At 31.9% G+C, this 20,893-nt stretch overlaps 3 protein-coding genes across 3 annotated transcripts; all 3 read right to left on the reverse strand.

The window, feature by feature from the left end:
* Positions 1-272: 272 nt before the first annotated feature.
* Positions 273-2,728, reverse strand: Tsp_03426a (hypothetical protein; the record flags this gene model as incomplete). Its single annotated transcript, XM_003379726.1, has 6 exons — positions 2,584-2,728; positions 1,845-1,871; positions 1,130-1,232; positions 913-948; positions 408-478; positions 273-320 (listed from the first exon to the last, which is right to left on the reverse strand). Coding segments are annotated over exons 1-6 (430 nt in total), but the record flags the coding sequence as incomplete, so codon positions are not given.
* A 2,676-nt stretch (positions 2,729-5,404) lies between these two features.
* Tsp_03427 (protein SDA1-like protein) lies at positions 5,405-8,080 on the reverse strand. The gene is made up of 5 exons (XM_003379727.1): positions 8,043-8,080; positions 7,123-7,825; positions 6,207-7,023; positions 5,785-6,036; positions 5,405-5,706 (listed from the first exon to the last, which is right to left on the reverse strand). Exons 1-5 carry the CDS (start codon positions 8,078-8,080, stop codon positions 5,405-5,407), a joined length of 2,112 nt encoding a protein of 703 aa, XP_003379775.1.
* Positions 8,081-9,082: 1,002 nt separating this feature from the next.
* Positions 9,083-11,094, reverse strand: Tsp_03428 (conserved hypothetical protein). Its single transcript, XM_003379728.1, has 3 exons — positions 10,405-11,094; positions 9,932-9,961; positions 9,083-9,550 (listed from the first exon to the last, which is right to left on the reverse strand). The coding sequence occupies exons 1-3, from the start codon at positions 11,092-11,094 to the stop codon at positions 9,083-9,085; spliced, it is 1,188 nt and encodes a 395-aa protein (XP_003379776.1).
* Positions 11,095-20,893: the final 9,799 nt, after the last annotated feature.

Raw genomic sequence — 20,893 nt, forward strand, 5'->3', positions numbered from 1 at the left:
ATACCTACCTTCACCCTATAGACTACTCACCTTTCACATTTATACTTACCTTCACCCTATAGACTACTTACCTTCACATTTATACTTACCTTCACCCTATAGACTACTTACCTTCACATTTATACTTACCTTCTCAATTGTACTTACCTTCACACCTATTCTTACCTGACTATTACCTACCTTTACTATTAGACTACTTACCCATTTTTCTTCATACTTCATACTTATAATTCATTAGTTCATATTTCATACTCATTCATACTACTTCATACCTAAACTAAAACCTTGAACACTGGTAACAAACAATTGCAAATGGATATCTGAAAAGCAAAGCTATAAAAACCTGAAAAACTAAAACAACAAAATTTACACTAATTTCATAGTATATAAAAGTACAATGTACATACGTCGACAAACTGAGCGGCATGAACTGGTGGTAGTGCTTTGTGACGACGTATTTATCGACGTGATTAGAACTCTTTGTAAAAGAACCACATGTTCAATAACGCATAGTAACCAAAAAATGGAATTTCATTCATCTAAATCTAAAATTTGATTCTGAAAATATTTGCAAAACAAGTGTGCTAAAAAGTAAATAATATTAAACTGATATAAAACAGCCACATTATAAAAAATTGAAGACAAATAACAGTGCATCGTTGTTCCTTAATTACTAAGCAATAATTACTAAGTATACAAATTTGCAGAAAAATTACTTGTTACATTTGGTTGTCATTCAGGATGCAGTTGCGCGCTAAAACACTCAAACATTCTTAGTCTGTGATAAGCCACATTACAGTGTGACCGCTGTCACTCAAAGTAAACGAAACCTCTACTTACTAATTTGTCATATCACTTTGGTCATATCATGGCAATGATGGCAATTCACACTACCAAATTTGTAGAATATACACGGGCATCAGCGCAATTCGACTGTATTGACAATATCTGCAACTAATACAAATCTTTTTACTTTTACAATAAGGGAAACCACACTGATTCCTGTATCATTACTGGGTAACACCATTACGCCGCTTCTAATTTCTAATGACGCAGAGCGCCATCAGTATGAATAGTAAAAATGTTGATGATGTAATCCATAACTATAATGGCCAAAAGCTGTACTTACTTATTTTCTGATGCCACATTTAGAACGCATTGATGTAAACTTGATACACCATGTTGGCCAGAGCGACAAGAATAAGAAAACGCTTCGATTATGATGACGCCCTCTGCTAAATTCAATAACAAGCAGCATACAGTATCAAATATAAGTAGAATTAGAAATCATTAATAATAGTAACAGACTATGGAATAATAATAACTCAATTACTGATTTTTGTCATGCATATCCTTCCCAAATGGTAGTTAGGGTTTCCTCCACAGTGCACAAAAAAGAAGTATAACAAACATCATTGAAAAAGTTCCACTGCATTTGCATAACCCATTGCTATAATATACTGCATCAAATTCATTCTTACTCTGAAGATGAAGTAAACCAGAAAGCGGAACTGTAGAGACACATGACTGTTCACGGTAGAAACAGAGCAATTGTTAAACTAAAAAAAAGTAATAAATACCACAAAGAAATAAAACATTCGATTACAAAATTTCTGAAAAGTAAATAAGAGTGTTCTATAAACAGAATATCTATTTTTGTCTGTCATGCATTGTAGTAAATATACATCTACATCTAAAAAGTTACATTGACCATACATAGTTACCTAGTTAGCATAGTTACCATATTTAATTAGTCTTCAGAATCTGGTTGTTTCACATTCACCACATAAAACAATGTCCATTCTGAAAGGAAATTATATCACACAATAAAAAACAAAAAATACCAATTTCTTCTTCAGCATGTGATGTACCTGAAAGTTAGCAATAACAACAATAGAAAAGAAACCCGTCAGTTTCCATTCACCATATAAGTAACATGCATAGCATGCCACCACCAAACTAACAAATCGAACTTACCAGTTATTCATGGATGGTGTTGAAGAGCGGAATTATAGTTGACCACGTGCTAAATTGATAGCATTGCAGTGAACTGAATAACCTAATGTAACCGAAGTTCTCTGATTAAATGTATAATACTAAGTAAATTATGCAAATGACTATTTACTTTGCCTCAGGAAGAACAACCCAATTTTCCATCAGTAATAGCGCAGTAAAATGAACATTATGAGCAACATTATGAAACGAGACGATGAAATTTATTACGTTTTTATTTACACACTTCCTATTACTACGTAATATTGCATTGTTATGCAAATTTCTTCCCTAAAATTACCTAAAACGAAAAGTTATTAACATAAAGCATCGCAAATTACTAAAAATAAACGGAAATGTTATCACTGCGTATTTATGCATGTTGTGTAATTTAGTTGCTTGAAAGTACAAGGTGATTCAATAATTTATATTTTATCAATGCTTTTCTTCTAATCAAAATTACATGGATAATTTTAAATAGCTCCCACTGAAAATAGTTGCGAAAATAAAATACTTTTTCAGATTTATGGAAAATTAAACATTTGTCATGAAATTTTGTAATATGCAGTTTATCTCAGTACAGAAGTCAACAAGTGCGCAGCGTAGACATCATGGTGGTAAGCGGCTGCTCCAGGGGGTATGCCGCTTGACAGCTCATCTCCACATTCGTTTGCGTCTTATGATAATTTATAGCAAGACAGCATACTTGGTTGAGCACTGCATCAGCGCGCTTCATGCAATGTGAAAAAAAACCCTAATCGCAGAAATTCAGTAACTGAGCGATTCGCAATGAATTCAAGAAACTTATGCGGGTGACAATTCTCTATTGCATTTTATGAAAAGAATAAAACAAAAGAATCACGAGTAGCCTGGAATTGGTTATATTGCTAGTCGATAGGAATTATGAGAAATTAGATTTATATGAGATCAAAACAGTGGAGTGCTCATGAATCAGCTCGAAATAGGGGGTGGGCAGAATTTTCAGTTGAATGCGATTTCTGTTCAGGTTAGGATTATTACGAGTACAATGATGGGGATCATTAGACAGGAAAGGAGGAGGGGAGAGCATAGCAGGAAGGAATGAGGGAGAAGTTCAGGGATGGAGGAGGTGGAAGGTGTCAGATACGTTCTTCCACTCAATCTTCACGTATAATATTCAGGCGGTGTTTCATTTATCAATACTGACAACATTGATGGGCGTTGAGTTATTTTCTCAATAACAGAAAATAGGTGCATCTGTATAAGTCAGTGCTATTGGCGGTACAATGACATAATAAAAACTTTAAGGAGTCATTTCAAAAATGACGGGAACGTTACTGCCATTCTGAAAGTATCAAAGGAGGTAGTATAAAAGTGTTTTCTCTAGCTAACAGCAGCTTTCCTATGTCATGCTGAAACAACCTTGTGCACGATTTGAGAAGTGACAAGCATTTAAGGGTGCGATTGTGCGACTGCAGTATCCCGGTGACAGACATTTCCTTTAAACAATTGGGAAAGTATGTTACCTTACCAATAAACATTACAGTGGGCAGTAAAGATAATGCGGGAAGGGTTCAGCTGCTATGTCAGAGTACTAATTTAAAAATGGATTTGTATGGACTATTGAAAATTACAGCAAAATATACCATTAGTACTATTATATAATGGCTTGGCCGTAATAGTCTCGAATATTAATTGAATATCATTACTGAAGAACAATGCGGTAGTTTCCATTTAAAAAGACTAAAACCAAACAACTACGAAAAGCTTAAAAAGCGCGCATGTTTAGTGCAGTGTGCCAAGAGAAAGAAAGAAAACATTGTATGAAAAATAGCAAATATATGAAAATTCATACCTGTCAGAGATGACGTATAAAGCAAACGTAGAGTCATACATTTTGTAACTGATGTTCGTGGTTTCTTCATATTTTTTGTCGAACAATCACAACGTAATTGTTGCAGTGAAGCATCGAAATGACCAAATAACACAATGCAGTAAGTAATTAGATCGCCCTTCAGCAGCGAACATTTATACTATAGTGCAGTTCTCTCGATGAACAGAAATTTGTATAATGAAAATTGCTTCCGCATTTGAATGGCACAAAGTGCACGTAGCCTTATGCCAACGGCACTGTTTACCATCACATTAGCATAAAGTTAGTCTGCTGACCTAGAAATATATGTATTCTTTGAAAACGTATAACAATGTAATGAGCCAACACCAAAGATTATAATAATTGCTGAACAACAACAAAATCCTGAATATGTTACAGATCAAAGCCACTATCTATCACAAATAATATTGTGGCGTAAATTAAAGAAGTATAAAATAGTGTCGTCTTACGTTAATGGGGCTGCACTGGCACGATAATAATATGTCGCCATATTCAGAAAAATTCATTCATTAATTTGAAGGAACTGATTGCTTAGTGAACATTTCAATCAGACTTCTTTGATCAACCACTTTGAAAAGAAGAAAAATGAATGCAAAAAACAGAATGGCAAAACATATAATAATACGAATCGTATGCAAATTTAAGGTGGTTCATCAAAATGTACATTAATGCTAAGTACAGTACCAAAACAAAAAATTGTATTAGACATAACACGCCTTCACATGTTTGAACTTTATATACGAAAAATCTAGAATGACCTGCACAAACCGAACTCATTGCAAAATGCTCTCCATCGAAATACATAAGCATAGTGGTTGCATGCGCTGACAAACAAAATTTTTAAATGGAATAGAAATGGAAAATATACTTAGAGAGCTCTCTGTGTGGAAAACAATATTTTGCTGATTTGTGGAGCAGAAAACACTGAGAGATTAATACTATTCGATATGTATTGCCCACAAAAAAATTCATCGTCACGCAGAATAGCAACTGAAATGTTCGTCGTATTGTACAGTTATACCTAGAAGCCTGAGTTTAACAGCAAATCGGAATGCCACCATTTTGAAACAGCTCAGCAATGAACTATACATTTATAAGGGAAATTTTTGTTTTGCAAGTCTTTCAAATTTCTGTGCTTACTAAAATCAAAAAGTACGTAACTACTTAAACATACATGAATTCATCAAAAATACCAAAAGAATTTTTTAATATCAAAGTGTTACCTTGATGCAGTTTTTTTCATTTTTCGTCTTGTCACGCACCGCTACAATCAATGGAATATCACACAAATGAAATACTGACCACGGATACAGCATTCGCCTTTCAATTATTGGCGTTATAACCTTGTTATCAGTGATTTGACAATCATCTTTCTGCATATTTTGTCATTTTTAATTATTAATAATATTCCAATGATTTTAATCCAGAAATATACTTATAGAAATTTTACTGCTTTCCATAAGTTTAGAAACTGAATTATATTTAACAGGTATACAAGTCGAAATGAACGAAATTAAATTTGCATATAGGCCAATTTACTCAATACATTTTACTCTGCTTAATCAAATATTGCCGTAGTGCTTGTTGTTGTTGCCTGAAGGAACGGTTCTTCCTTTTCAAAGCTGATTTATGCTTCACCATAGGAAAAGCTTTCAGTTTCGCCACTTGCTTCTTATTACGACCCACGTGAGTTCCCTTTGACTTCTGCTTGGTATACCTGCCCGCATCACGACCCGCTTCAGCAGAAGCTTTTCTCGCTTGCCGATCCTGTTTCGGCTTTTTCACCAAAAATTCAATATCGGCAAGCTTTGCCGGTCGATTTTTGTGATCAATGCTTTCAACTGAAATGAAACTTTGCCATCCGATTATGAAATAAATACTTTGCACGTTGCCTTATTAAAATGGAAAGCACAACAAACTTTGTAAATCGGATAACTGCTTTTTCTTAGACGGTGGCAGCACTTCTTTTATTGCTTGAGCGGCGGCAATTTTTTCAAAATCGTTGTCACTCAAAATTCTGCTACCAGATACAATTTCAGCTTTCTTCAATGCAGACAATGCCCCTTCCTCTGTTCCACTTGTATCATCGTCGTTCTCCATATGACAATCATCACTGTCACTATCGCAGGTGTCACTGTCCATAATATCGCATGGTTGGTTTTTCATTTTTGCTTAATGAATAAAAAAAATATTTCTGTATATGTATAAAATTAAATAAATAACATTATAATATTGAAATTGTAAAAAAGGAAAGAAATGAATAAAATATGATAGGTGGAATAGAAAAAAATACTGGTCATAAATGAATTTAAAATGAGAATAAAATTTCATTTATGCTTACATTTTGCAGTTTTCTGATCGATAGCGGGGTTGTGGTTCATGTTGCCATGATCGACAAGCAAACATTCAGCTCCTTGAACACAGGTCACAGCATCGCTTGCTCCGTATGGAGCAGCTAGTCGATGATCGTCTTCGCCACTGTAGTCGTCGTTCACTACGGCAGTTCGCCTACCTCGGTCACGTTTGGCCAAAGCTTTTGGATTTATGCGCCGAAAAAGATGTATCAAAGATCTGGCACCGACTTGGACATTTTTGTTCTTGTACTTTTTGTATTCGGACAAATCGCGCATCAATTCGTCGGATATAGCCAGCGGGCAATTGGCCACCACCTCACGGATGGCGTTCAAGCCGACCGCTATAGCTTCGCTGCTGTTTCTGTCGGTGATGAAATTCTGCGCAATCACACGAACCAAAACACCTATCACGTCCGGCGGCACGAGGTCGTGGGATGCGTGAGCGGCGAATAGTAAAATTTTCGTAATATCCCGCTGCTTGGGATTGAGGTAGCGGTGCAAGAATGGATAAAAGTTGAGCAACAGCAATCGATGAGTCATAATCAAGCGGCTGATCAGAGCCATACGCAAAAGGCGTACTTCGAAACGATCGCGGCCAGTGATCAAACGGTGATAAAGCCGTTCGGCAAAATCTTGCGCATCGCGTAGCATCAAAATTGCAGCCGAATTCAAATGATCCGCACGAGCAGCTCTGGACTGTTTGGCTCGTCTCTTGCGCAGCTCAGCTTTCGCCTTTTCGATCAATCGAGCTCGCTTTTTCGACTTTTTGCACACACGATTGGTGAACATCATCTCTTGCAATGCCTTCAGCTTATTATTATTATTATTATTGCTATTCTTGCCTTGGTGAGCAACATTGTCCTCGTCAACGTCGTCGTCATCTTCGCTGTCGTCGAAGTTCACATCATTGTAAGTCACATCCGAACCGAGCATGAACATCATCGACGCCACTGCTATTTTCGTCGTACCACTGAAACAGCCTTCGGCAATGGCGTTGGCCACGTTTTCATTAAACCATATTCGCCTTCTGAACAATTCGGTCAAAATTAGCAGACAAAATCTGGCGACAATGGCGCTTGAACGATTCGCTCGTTGCATGAGAATTGCCTGCAAAGTACTGTTCACTTTCGGATCACGACGTTTGGCGTTCAGTCGCTTCACTCTGCTTATCGTGGCCGTGTACAAAAAACGCCGCAATGTCTTGTCCCGACACTTCAACAAATCCAAAAATGTATTCACCAAATCTGGCAGTGTCAGCATACGTTTTCCGTGCAGCAAAAGCAGAGCTTTGCAAATACCCAACCTCAGAGCCGGCTGTACAGTCTGAGCACTGCGAGATATCGTATCCACGAGCTGTTGAGCAAACGAATGAGCAACATCTTTGTAAAAATGAGCCGAATGACAAAGGAAAAATACAATCTCCAACAGGCGTTCTGATTTCACCTGAGGCTGCATTTCAGCCAACGACAACAAACTCTCGAAATGACGATACTGTTCAATAAATTCATCCCTGTAAGATGCCGGATCACGAACCAGTTGTTCTTGTAGAATAGACAAATTCTGCCGCATTTTATCACTTGGCATTGTTCCAACTATTCCACCTAAACTGGAAAGAATTTCTAATTAAAACACAACAAACAAAAATCCGAAAATCTGAAATAATAAAAACCGACCAAGAATTGAATGGAATTCAGAACTGAAAATTCAAGAGAAATTACAAAAAGAACTAATTACGGTTTGGGCAAACATTAAGATAACAAATCAATCAGTTGTACATGATCAATCTTCATTCATCAGAATACAATAGGTAGAAAAATATATACAGACTATTAACAGAATGCATAAAATCACAAACAGACATTCCGTTAACTGAAAATTTAGGTGAACAATAATTTATTTTAAACAATAAGTTAAACTGATATTTAAATTTTTGATCGCAGTGAACTGAACTGGCATTACAAACAAATTACCATGCTAATTTATAGAACATCTAGATGCTAGAAGAAGTAGACATTCACTGTGCTAAAAAGTTAACAATATCCATATTTACAGAACTAAATGAATCTGAATCATTATCATTAATTTTCAGCATTTTCTAATCGCTAAAACATATAAGTTACCGACACATCAGCATTTATAAAATGAAAGCATTTTTAAATTTTAACTAAACACAAATGAAACATCATTTAATTAATATAAAATAAATAATAAAGAATCACTTACCACTTTCTTAAAAACAAAATACAACGCCAACTCAATAATCGCTGAATGCTTTAGTAATACTGTAAGTCACAGTAGAATAGATTTTCAAGTTAATGCACCAGTAAAAAGTATACATAAGTTGTATTAAATTTTGAAGTGAATACCAAAAATATAAAATATTCTTTCAACAGACGTCATTGCATAAAACGCCATGTTCGAAATTGATTAAAATGGATTAATTGTTCAGTTGATTTCGCTGCTGCAGCAAACGCATTCTAGCTATTGCCTGAATTATAAGAGCTCAATCAGTGTTTACGTCTAGGATAAAAGGAAAGTTTGATTCCAAATTCAAATGTAAAACTGAAAATTTTTTTAACAGCATTTATCTAGGAATTCGTTTTACTAAATTCTAAAAGGGGAAAACAGAAAAAAAATGCGGCAACACAATGGGTGTGTATTTATGGATATGTATTTGCAACCGCTGAAACTGCATCCACACATTTGAGCTGACTACTGGAATTTTCTATCATTTTTAGTGAACATCTTCTTCTGGCTTCAGTTGTCTGTAAGCAAACGATCTGATCACCTTTACTGCCATACCATACTGTTTAAAGTTCCCATAAATTTATTGCTCTGTTACTGAAGTCCAAAATTGATTATCTCAGGCGTTCATGATGGCTGTGCCATTGTTGGACGGTACAAGAGGAAAAAAATCCGCAACGTATCTGTGTCGTTGTTGGCAAGTGATGCAAGTGTTTCTTTTACAACACGTTTGAAGTGCCTGTCGAATTCTCCAATTGCTAGCATAATATATTGGCAATCGCAACGATGCGTTCAGCACAGTCAACAAACTGACTGTATCTGTAGCGAAAGTGTAAAATGCAGGATGGTTATTTAGAAATTCTTTGTTAACGTGTTCCCACAACGTAATAATGACATTCAAAACATTTGTTACCAAATAGCTAGTGACAATAGCAACCATCATTTTCCAAGCGCTGCGAGAGCTATGGCGAATGTTTGAATTATTCGAGTCATTGTTTTCCATCTCAATTGCCTTTTTCACAACGCCTCGCCAATTCGTTATTATCAAATGATTAATCAAAACAAGTGCTAGAAATGGGAAAAATACCTAAAAAAATAAAATATATTAAAATATCTCAAGCAAAGTCGTTGGAAAATATTATAAAAATTGAATTGTAGACGTGAGAAGTGATTACTAACTTCAACAAACAAACAAACAGTAACAAAGTGGTGTTTTTGATTTTTAGCCAATAAAAGTAATAATAGTAAAAGCAGAGAAACAAACTGAAATAGAAATCATTTAACTTTAATTTAATTTAATTTAATTTGTTACACACTTCAGATGGTATCGATGTGTGGAAATGAAGCAAAATATTACGTCATGAAAATGTGCAACTTATTGCCATCTGGCCATAGACAAATTACCGATTGAAGCTCAGTGAAGTTTACGAATGAAGACAAAAAAAAGAGAAAATAATAGCACCATTACTTGACGCAATAAAAGTTCCCTCAAGCATGGCTAAAAAACGATAAATTTTTTTAAAAAGCTAAAAGTTTCCTATTACTTTTAAGATAAAAAGTCGTACGTTGCATAATCTGAAATTCATACAACTGCAAATGCAAAGACTAATTTCTGAAAGCAAACCAAGCCAAAGACTTTAAAAAAATTAAAATAATACTGCTTTGCCTAACTTATTTATTTATTTACTTCACTACTATGCACTACTACTGAAAAACAAAAACCAACTGCAGATTCTGTAATTTGTGAAACTTTCCAGTAAACTAATAGAAAACGTAAATCAACTTCAATAATTATCAGTCAAAATGCATGCTTCAACGAAAAAGAATATATTCACATAAAACACCTTACATGGTATTTAGTGATTTTACAAGCGATTTTTTCCAAATGTGCTTATACAATATTATTTACATTGGATTGAAAATTTTTTCAATTTCCATTACCTGAACAATGTGGACAAGCCAAAGTTGATAGACTTTTTGATAAAGTGGATTGCGAGCCATTTCTGTCAGCTGCAATTCAACGGCAGCAAATCCGATGCATTCTTGATTGTAGACAAGTTGCAAATCCCACAAGCTGATTATACGAAAAGAGGTACTAAATATGAAAACACCAGCTATAACCCAACAACGTTTTTTTTGAGTAATTTCTTCGTAAAACATTTTCAAAGGTTTTATCGATGTCACTTCCATATAACGTTCGGCGGAACAAACAACGACCAGATAAGTTGAAGCGACGGTCAAAATTCGGCTGATCGTGTACAAATATGGCACATATCTTAGCCACAGAAAATACAACCACTCCATTTCACAGTAATCGTACAAAATTTGTACAGGGAAAACCATAAAATAAGTGACAAGAATGCCGATGTCAGAAACGCACAATGCCGACAAATAGATGAGGTAGGTGCTGCGCAGGGAACGTTTCAGCAGCACGACCAAAAGCATCAAATTGGTGATCATTCCAAATGAATAGACCACGGAACCGGCGACAACGATCAACCAAAATTTCACTTCCAAAAATTCCATCATCTCGTAATTGCACGCACCCGCTTGTGATAAAGTTACCGTTGAACTGTTGGTCTGTGCCAGCATGGTCGTCAAAGTGGAGGACAAATTGTCTGTTCGTTCCATCTCATTTCAGTTCCAACACAACCCGGAATAACAACAAACTTTGTAAAAAATGAAGATATATTTCAGCTTCAATGATTATGCATCATTATTCGTTTCAAGCACATTGAAACCATCTGCCCGTTATACAATTAATTATCTGAGCAATGCAGAGAACCACAATCTAAAATAAATATCATATTAGTTTGCGCTTTTTTTTATTTTGCTTAAAATATAATTTATATAAATAACTTAAATAGCATTTATTTATTGAAAAGATTTTACAGTAAACTGAAAAGTTGCTACTATATATAACAACTTTGACTAAAAATTAAAAAAATATATACATATACATATATAACTTTGCAAAAGAAGTGGAAGAAGAATAAAAACAAACCTCCGAATGAATTTAAACTGCTTTGATTTAAGTTTAAATATTAGCCGCTACCAGATGACGCTTTGACAATTATGAGTTCAAATTGTTTGAATAATAGGCGCCAAATTGACGTCGGCTAACCAGCTAATGAAAATAAAAACGTCAAATAAAAATTGAACCAAAAAAAAAGTTTTAGCTTTATTTATTTATTTATTTATAAAAGCATTTGAAAGGATAAAAACAGAAGAAAGAAAAGTGAACATACCAACTTTCTGAAAAGAAATCTGGAATAACAAAAAATGAAAAACAAAAAGTTGAAACTATCAGCTTCAAATAATAATAATAATAACTCCAAAAAATCATATATAAACAAATGTGAGAGAACATTATCCATAAGATTGGGTTATTTTGCTTAATTGGGTAGCTGATGAAATATCTACACGGTTTCGAATTGCAACGAAACAATCTCGTAGAAACAACGAAACGGTATGAAAAAATCGAAAACAAATTCACCATCTCTTTCCTCCCGTCTTAATGATGATACATTCGGCTTTTGTGTGGTAATCGGATAATCGGCGGCTATCTGAGATGAGCATTCCAACTATTATTTCAAATCTTAAACGACAGGCGATCACATTTTCTCATGAAATTGTAAACTCTCAGTTGACAATCAATGCAAACAAAGCAAACAAGTCAAAATTTCAATTCCCAAGAAAAAAAGTAATAAGCTTTTATATATTTCTGAAATATTCTACTAAGAAAAATAAGTTCAAAAACAGCTTCTCCGAAAACTCTCAAATGCACAATAAATTTCCATCAAAGCTGCTCCAACAACATATCTTTCTACTGTGCGCATACATCCATATACATATATATATTCACTGCATTTTTATATATTCATACAGAAACGTAATAACAACAAATGTATTATTGGTAGATAATTAAAATGAACCATCACTTTTGAAACTGAAAATCAATATTGACGCGTAATTAAAAATTTTATGCTTTATTTTTATTATTCATAATTTCTGCTGAACATAAACTAATTTCGTTCATTAAAATTATTTTTCCTAACAATAACAAATAATAATAATAATAATAAATGAATTTCCCATTTATTTATTTTTCCAATAATAAAATTCATTAACAAATATTATTTTTTTATATGTAAAAAGATTTTAAGGAAATTAATTCTTTCAATTTGAATTGCAATTCTGCTATTCAATAAAATGAATTTTTTTTGATAAACTACATTTAAAATAATCAGAAATTGAAAGAATATTAAATTATAAATAATAAAGTTTAATTGTACCAAATTGAAATTATTTTGATGATATAAATAGTAGTTATACAATTAATGAATGATTAAATTTTAATGGGATACAATTTCTAAAATAATTCTTCTTAAGGCTGTTCAATTTAAAAATGAAAGAAAAAAAAGCAATAACAACAACAACAAATAATAATAATTTTCATACAAAGTTAGATTTGCAAAACTGAAAATGCCATTTGCATGAATGTTGAAGAAATTTAGCTCAAATGTTGAGATCAATTCCGCTTAATCGAACGTAAAATTGAACCTTTATTATTTATATTGCGAACAATACAAATTTCACATCATCCATTCGAACTATTAATTAATATGCAATACAGTTCTGACAAATTAAATTAAAAACCGAATCATAATAATATAAATTAAAAATTGCTACTTTATATTTCACATTGTTTGCTTGTTTATTATTTGTTGGCTGCTTATTTGTGCATTAAAAGCTTACGAGCCCCACACAAAGAAATGGAAAATTAATTTTATGGAAATACAGAAAAACAACAACAACAACAACAAATTTAAATTACAAAATGCAAAAACAAACTTAACAATAAATAAGCATATTAAAATAAAATTATACTTCTAAGAAATTAATATAATAAGAACAAAAAGATGTTGTTGATCCAAATTAGAAACTGTTAGTGTATACATATATATACATATATGAACATTTGTTTATTTATTTATTTATTTACATTTTGCATGATACATTGAGATGATGCTGTATGAATTGGCAAGTTTCAATTATTGGATATTTTTAATTAGAAATCATACGAATTATTTTGCTAAGAATTGCTGAAAGCTAATGTGACATAGACTGAAGTAAAAATTCAGCTCGCAGATAATAATATTGAAATATTAGCAGAATTTGCTTGCTAACATGAAGCGTATAAATGAAGCAATTTAATAATTCAAATTGCAATATGCAATCAATTTCTTCTACCTGGCCTGCTGAAATGAAAAGCCTCAGGATGGTTTATTTATTCTATACAGAAAGCCGGTCAACTGCAGTTCAAATTGAGTCATCAATTTCTTCTTTTCCCCCTGTGAAACAATAACACAGCAGAGCAGATAGTTAGTTGGCAACTATTTACTATACGAACAACATCACCGCGTTGTCAGCACTTTTCATCAATATTTCCCAAACCCCCTGCCCCTGCCCCTTCCCCTCTTACAACCAAAGCTCACCTGCTGCAATCACTGTTGGCAAATCGTAAACAGCCCATTTAGCTCAATAAACAGCTTCAATTCACAAACATAAATCTCACATCTCCAGCATGCAAACTTATATCAAAGCACCAACAATCATACTACATGAACGTAACAAAAGATATTGAATCAAAAATTATTCCATTCCATTCCATTCCATTCTATTCTATTCATAAACAAAAATTGTACTATAATTGATCAAATTAAATATTTAGAGCAAAAAAAATTTTTTTTTCTCCAACATTCAAATAGCATTTTTGAAATAAATAAAAATCAGATGACAAGTAAAAATAAACATAAAATTGTAAAATATAAACAAATCATCCGCATACAAACAGCCATGAATATTTAAATTTTATTTAAATATATAAAATTGTCGAATGAAAAGACTAGAAAATTGCAACTTATAAGTCCTGAAATGAGAAAGGATACTTCTGAAGAAAATGCATGCAACTGACAGACAGATTGACAGACATTGATAGACTGACTGGAATATATTCTGGTGGTTGAATGCAAAACGGGGTGGGGAATCGATTACAGTTTTACACAATACTATTATAAATTTTCTGCGTAAATAAATCAAATCATTTCTACTTTTCAATTTCTTATGCTAATTTCGGAAATTCACCGCGCACCTCTCTAAATACTTCTACTCTAATATGTATAAGTAGAAGCAAAGAGAAAATGAAAATAAAAAAGAAGAAATGATTGCTTTCTGAATATATTATACAAATTAGAATACCTGGCTCTGGCTGGTTGGTCGGTTGTTAAGTGCGGATAAAAGAAGAATCTTTCATCAAGTTGAATGTCAAATTTTCATATTAAGCGGAAGCATAACATTAATATTGGCTGCATCTGCCGTCCGCCCAAACATGACATGAGCAAGGAAATTGAAAATTTTGCTTGCAATATTTTGCATCGACAACGATTGAACAACTCCTTTCCCAACAACTAATCTTGCCCTGACCGCATGTAAGTCTAATTACAGGCTAATAAATCGATCCTTAAACCAAATGTCCAAAATAGGATTTCTTTTCACCAATTGTCGAGTGGATTTGAAAGAAACAACACGATAGCATTCACAAATTATCCATCTATCTATATGATTATTTTCTTTTCCTTTTTTAAAAATGAAAAAAATTTTTTGCAATAATAAAAGAAAGGAGAAAGGTTGAAGTTTTTTTTCTATTCGTCAATTTATTTCCAGTCGATAAATTTTTCTTCTTCAATTCTTTACATTGTATCAAAAAAAAATTATCCACCATTCATTAATTAATAAGCAGTATAAAAGTGAGTGAATGAAGAAATTAAAATGAAATAATAAGTCACTTCAATTGTTTAAAGTAACGATCAAAAAGGAAAAAATAAAATGCAATTGAAAACAAGAAGAAAAAAGCAAAGCACATATTATTATCCTTATTATTCACAACTGAGCTATTTTTCTGTTGACGTGTCAGATAGGTTTGCAATTGTATTTCAAAACTGAAACCCATATACATACAATATCTGAACTCATTAAAAACTAAAATAAATGAATAAATGAAAATTTATCACAAAAAACAATTCATTATTTTATTATTATCGTACTCTTCACTGTCAGTTTATTACAGAAACAACAACAAAAAAAACCGAACAAAATAAGTAAAAAATTTTTTTGTTAATAATACTTTAATCAACGATTTTATTGTTTTATAATTAATAAACTTTACAGAACTAATTAATTGTCGGAAACTTTTTGAAATATGAAACTCTATAATAATAATAATAATAATAGACTACATGGTAAAAATAAAAATTTTCAACTAATAAATGCTTATAACAATAAATCAATTTGAATCAATAATAATATTAATATGATTTTTTTTTCAAACAGTTCGATTAAAGTGAAATAAAACGAATATAAAGAGATTAGCATTGTTTGAAGATGAAACTTTGTTTGATGATAATCGGATGTCGAATATAAAATTTCCATCAAATTGCACTTAAAATGAGTTAATTAAATTTCCTTCTCAAACCAAGAAATGTCTACAGAGATTGCCAAGTGAATTTTATTATAAAAATTCCCCTAACTGAAACCAATTCCAAATCACCACCATCACTGTCGCCGCCGTTTAAAAAGTTCAAATTTTGCAATATCAATGATCAAATATTGTCGGAAAGATACACATAAACCACATATATTAATATTTCATAATGCATCACTTACTGAAGGGCAAATCACTTGGGCAAAGCAGAAGCAGTGTTCTGTTCGACTAATCAAAATTTGCATACATAATTGATACTCTTATTTCATCAGTTTGGGCATCAGTAATATAGAAAACGCACTATCAAAGTAAACATCATCGTTTTCCAACAGCTTTAAACCAATATAATAATTGGACCAATAAGCACGCAGTAAAATTTGAACTGATAAATAATATTTTCGACTTTTTGCATCTTTACAGATGGCAGTGGTGCAGAAAAGTTTTTCTAATTTCACAATATTCATAGTGTTACTTTTAAATAACTTCAAGCGATAGAAATATAGAAAAAAAATTTTTTCATACTTTGTCATACCGATTTTCACCTGAATGCACAACATCATAAGGTCGATAATATCACAACAATTCAACTATATTCTCCTTCTCATTCGCCTTGCTAAGCAAAAGTCAACCAAAATTATGCAGATCGGTCATTTAGTTTACACGTTTATCATTGTTTCTTAATTTTCGAAATTTTTATGACAAAAATCGATTACAATATTTTAGTTCAACGCCGCATATAAAAACCGAATCAAAGCTTTCCCATCTCTATCTACAACACTGTTCTCATGACTTCTTCGCATGAGTTGTTTTATAATTTAAGAAATAAAGCAGAAAAAAAAACAATCATAATTTCACAATTTTCTGAGAAATTATTACAATATACAAATAAAAATATGTCATTTTCATTGCTTTCAACTGTGTATTAGTATTTTTATCGAAAATGTATATTTGTAAAAATTCCCTTTGGGTGAGAAAAATTTCAAATTCTAACCAATGTCTTCTACTAATAAGAGTAACAATGAGATTCGATAAGGAGATGATCTATGAACTAGAAGAAGATGAAAAATAAAGAAAAAAAAAGATTCCAATTTATTATACCTTGTTGCTCGATGCAGAATGGCAATTCATTATTATTCTAAAGTCTATCTACAAGAAAAACGTTCATTCAGAAAAAAAGAACTCTCCTCGGGGATTCAGAATTCCAATACTGTTTGTTGTAAGCTCATGGAAAAGAAAAAGGAGAAAAAAAAACATCTTACAACTACAACATTTACCGACTATCAATACAACTTTCTTACTACAGAAAGCGGTATAATTTATTCTAATTTCACTAAATTAATTTTATTCGTTTAATAATAATAAATTTCATAATGAAATACAATTATTATTTCTGGTTTCTTTCTTTCGAATTACAAATGGATTAATATGAATACAATGAACTTTCTACATACCTGTTTAATTGTTGGCATATCAGCGATGCGTTCGTTGGTAGTAGAAAAATTGGCCACATATGTAGATGGTAGAGTATAATACAGAATAAAATGTACAAAGCTTTTTGACGAAATCAGGCAAAAACACAGCGTCACACCCAACAAAATCCACTGGCTGCTTTTGCTTCTTTGCTTGCCTGGTGGTGGTGGTGGTGGTGGCTTCACTCTTGAGCCGGCTAATTAAGATCGCTCGTCACAAATGGTTAAGCCAAAATGAAGTGATCCTCGACGCTGTTGTTGTTGTTGGCCATTTTTAAAAGCAGCCGATCAATTCTTCTTCTTCCATTCAAAGCACCTAACCAAAGCAATGTGTACCATCATGAAAAAAATTGAAAACAAACATAAATACATTTTTCGTTTCAATAATTTTTTATCTATCATTTTTTTTGAAAATATTTTCGACATTTTCCACGGTCGAAAAATCGGTTTTTTTGTTTTCTGAATCTTCCCTTTTTTCAGTAGAACAAATAATAAACAAACAAACAAGCTAATTCATTAATAAAAGTACACTCGATAAATAAACTGTGAATAATGATCGTCATTTTTGAAAATGCTGCCGCCACACACAAACAGGTGAATGCTAAATTTTTCCTGGATAATATGCTCAACATCAACAGCTCAATTCAAAATGAAAAACTTCTAAACTGTTACTTTCGAATAGAAAGCAATTAGCACAACAGCAGAAAACACGGCTAAACTAGCCAAATAATGTAATTTTTGCTCTTCATCTATTAATAAACATTTGATCATAAATGAAAATTATATATTTATATACACACACATGTATATATATGCCAATAATTATTTACTTCTTTCAACAATCAGAACATTTTATTGTCGTAAATTTAAGAATGAAAAAAATATATGACTCCAGGAAATCGACAAGGAAAAAGTGAAACATCTTCTAAATTAAAAAAAAAGTAGAGGAATTATTACCAATTTCTCACATGAATTGTCCCATTCAAAATCATCTGTCTGTGCACAAAAAATATGAAAATTAATTTAAGTCAATATTTAATTAATATTAAAATCATCATATCAAAACAACAAATGTGATTAAAATTACAATTTTTGAACGATACATACAACTAATTGATATGTTGAAAAATATTACTTCAACATTGTCATTCTGCCATTATTCTGTGAAATGGTTAAAGGTCAGTTTAATGTTACTATCTGACTAATAATTATTATTTGAATGCGTGAGATGAATGTAAAAATAAAATTTATTACACAACTCGAATATGTGCGCAACTGAAACACTGATCATCACCGCCCATGTTAACATATTAATCTTTATTTATTTATTTGTTGAATTTTAAATTCCACATTTCACTTTGGAATGGAAAAAAAGAAAGAAAAATTAAAAAAAAATAATTTTCGTTTATCATTAAAATTGATAAAAGTGAAATTGAAAACATTCTCATTTCAGTCCAATCAATCAAAACTAAGCCGAGTCAGGTGCAATTTAATAAAAGTCTAGCTACCACCAATTGCACACATCCATTACACATGCAAGCTATGCTGAGCATTTTATCGAGGCAAAATGTGAACCTGTTCCGAAAGCACAAACAACAAATTGCAGAAAAAAAATGTTAACAGAAAAAATCAATTGAAGCACAATTTAGAAAAAAACGATGTTCTTTTCCAGGAAAAATAATGAAATTAAAAGATGATAAAAAAAAATTCATCGCCTTAATACATGATGCATGCGCGCATGCTATCCTTATACATGCATCCATGCATACACTTGTTGTATATGTCTATGTACACAGGTGGGTGAATGTGCAGAGAAATATTGACAAAAATTACCGAACAATTCAAAAATAGTCTTTATTATATTATATTATATTAAATTAAATTGCAATTATAAAAATAGCTATTTTCTTTCCAATTTGAAAGATTCATCCACTGAGAACTACAATATTACGACGCAGAACCGCTAAACAGAGCCCGAACAACACCAAAATCTCCGTAGATTTTTCCAAATAATATTGAAATTATTTTTCCATTTAATATTAAATAAATCTGGTGCATAATTTTATTGGTGAAATTTATCTTCTGCATCAATTCTATCTTTTGACCAGCAACAATAGTTTGACGTGAAATTGTCTAAATTTAGAAAAAGAATTCTAATCTATTTTCAACTTTCAAAAATTGCTTTCACCAGATCAGAAGAGCTGAGAAGAGGATAATTTTAGAAATAAAAAAGATAAAAAGCTTAACTATGAAACAAATTTTTCAACTAACATTTACACATCCATTTGACTATTATTCTCCCCAACCCCCACCCACCCCGTCCCTCTACGCACACAGGATAGATTTATTTATCCATCCATCAATTTATATAATACAATGAATGCAATTCGGTTGATATTATATTATACAACTACAATATTGAATAAAAGAAACAACCCGCTCAATACCAAAAAAGCAATTTTAAATTAAATATAAAAATAAACAGATCATAACCGAAAATATTTCGAAAAATCGAAATAACACCTAATGTTTAAATGAATAAATCAAAAAAAAGTAAAGCAGAAACGTTGTTTTTTTTGTTCGATTTTTTTCAACTGTACAAATGAAATAAGGGAAAATAATAATGTCATCAACAGATTTTATTTTTGCTTTACCCATTTGATTAGCAGTTTTCGTGATTGTGATTGAAAATCACTTGGTGATTTATGGATCGGCTGAAATTCAAAAATTAATTTATTCAAAAGTCAATCATTGCGCAGATGAATGAATTGAAAAAAGTTTCGATAGCAAAAGAGAATTGATAACCACTGTCAGCAATGATTAATTCTACCGCTGTTTATCATGCATTAACTTTTCGTAAAATGCGGCAATCCCAAACGAAAAACAAACAAGAAATATTTATTTCATTTATTTATATATTGCTTCAACTTGTTCGGTTCCTTTGTTTCTAATTTTTGAAAAATTAAAGTTCTACGTTTTTAATGGGCAAACAAACAGCAACTTGGTGGTTCTACAATTAATTCATAATACAATGTTGCAAGTACTGGATCCTGCAAAATTTTATCATTCCTATTCATCGAACAATGCCATCAAATAGAATCATTTTTAAGCAACTCAAAACTTTCAATAAAAAACACAATTTAAAGAGTGACCAACTGACAAAGAATAATACGTTGCTGATCAGTTTATATAAATCTACAAATATGATGCGAAATATCTAAATGATATTTGCAACAACAAAAACAAAATGTAAAATAAAATATGTTTCAACCAAACTCAATAAGTTATTCAGTGGAAAATTAATTTGAACAAAACATACTACACACACAAATATTTCAAAATAATTCATCAAAATATGAAAAACTATTAATTTAATTTAAATGAATTTAATAAATGAAAAATATTTTTCACAAAAAAT

The sequence above is a fragment of the Trichinella spiralis genome, assembly GCF_000181795.1.
Source record: "Trichinella spiralis strain ISS 195 chromosome Unknown Scfld2, whole genome shotgun sequence".
NCBI lineage: Eukaryota > Metazoa > Nematoda > Enoplea > Trichinellida > Trichinellidae > Trichinella > Trichinella spiralis.

Coding starts and splice junctions, on each gene's coding strand:
- Tsp_03427 (XM_003379727.1), bottom strand. CDS start 8,080: ATGTCTGTTTGTGATTTTATGCATTCTGTTAATAGTCT. Junction 7,826..8,042: donor ATGCATTCTGTTAATAGTCT/GTATATATTTTT, acceptor AATTCTTTCCAG/TTTAGGTGGAATAGTTGGAA. Junction 6,037..6,206: donor CGATCAGAAAACTGCAAAAT/GTAAGCATAAAT, acceptor TTATTCATTAAG/CAAAAATGAAAAACCAACCA.
- Tsp_03428 (XM_003379728.1), bottom strand. CDS start 11,094: ATGGAACGAACAGACAATTTGTCCTCCACTTTGACGACCATGCTGGCA. Junction 9,962..10,404: donor GGCTTGTCCACATTGTTCAG/GTAATGGAAATT, acceptor ATCGTTTTTTAG/CCATGCTTGAGGGAACTTTT. Junction 9,551..9,931: donor GGGAACTTTTATTGCGTCAA/GTAATGGTGCTA, acceptor TTATTTTTTTAG/GTATTTTTCCCATTTCTAGC.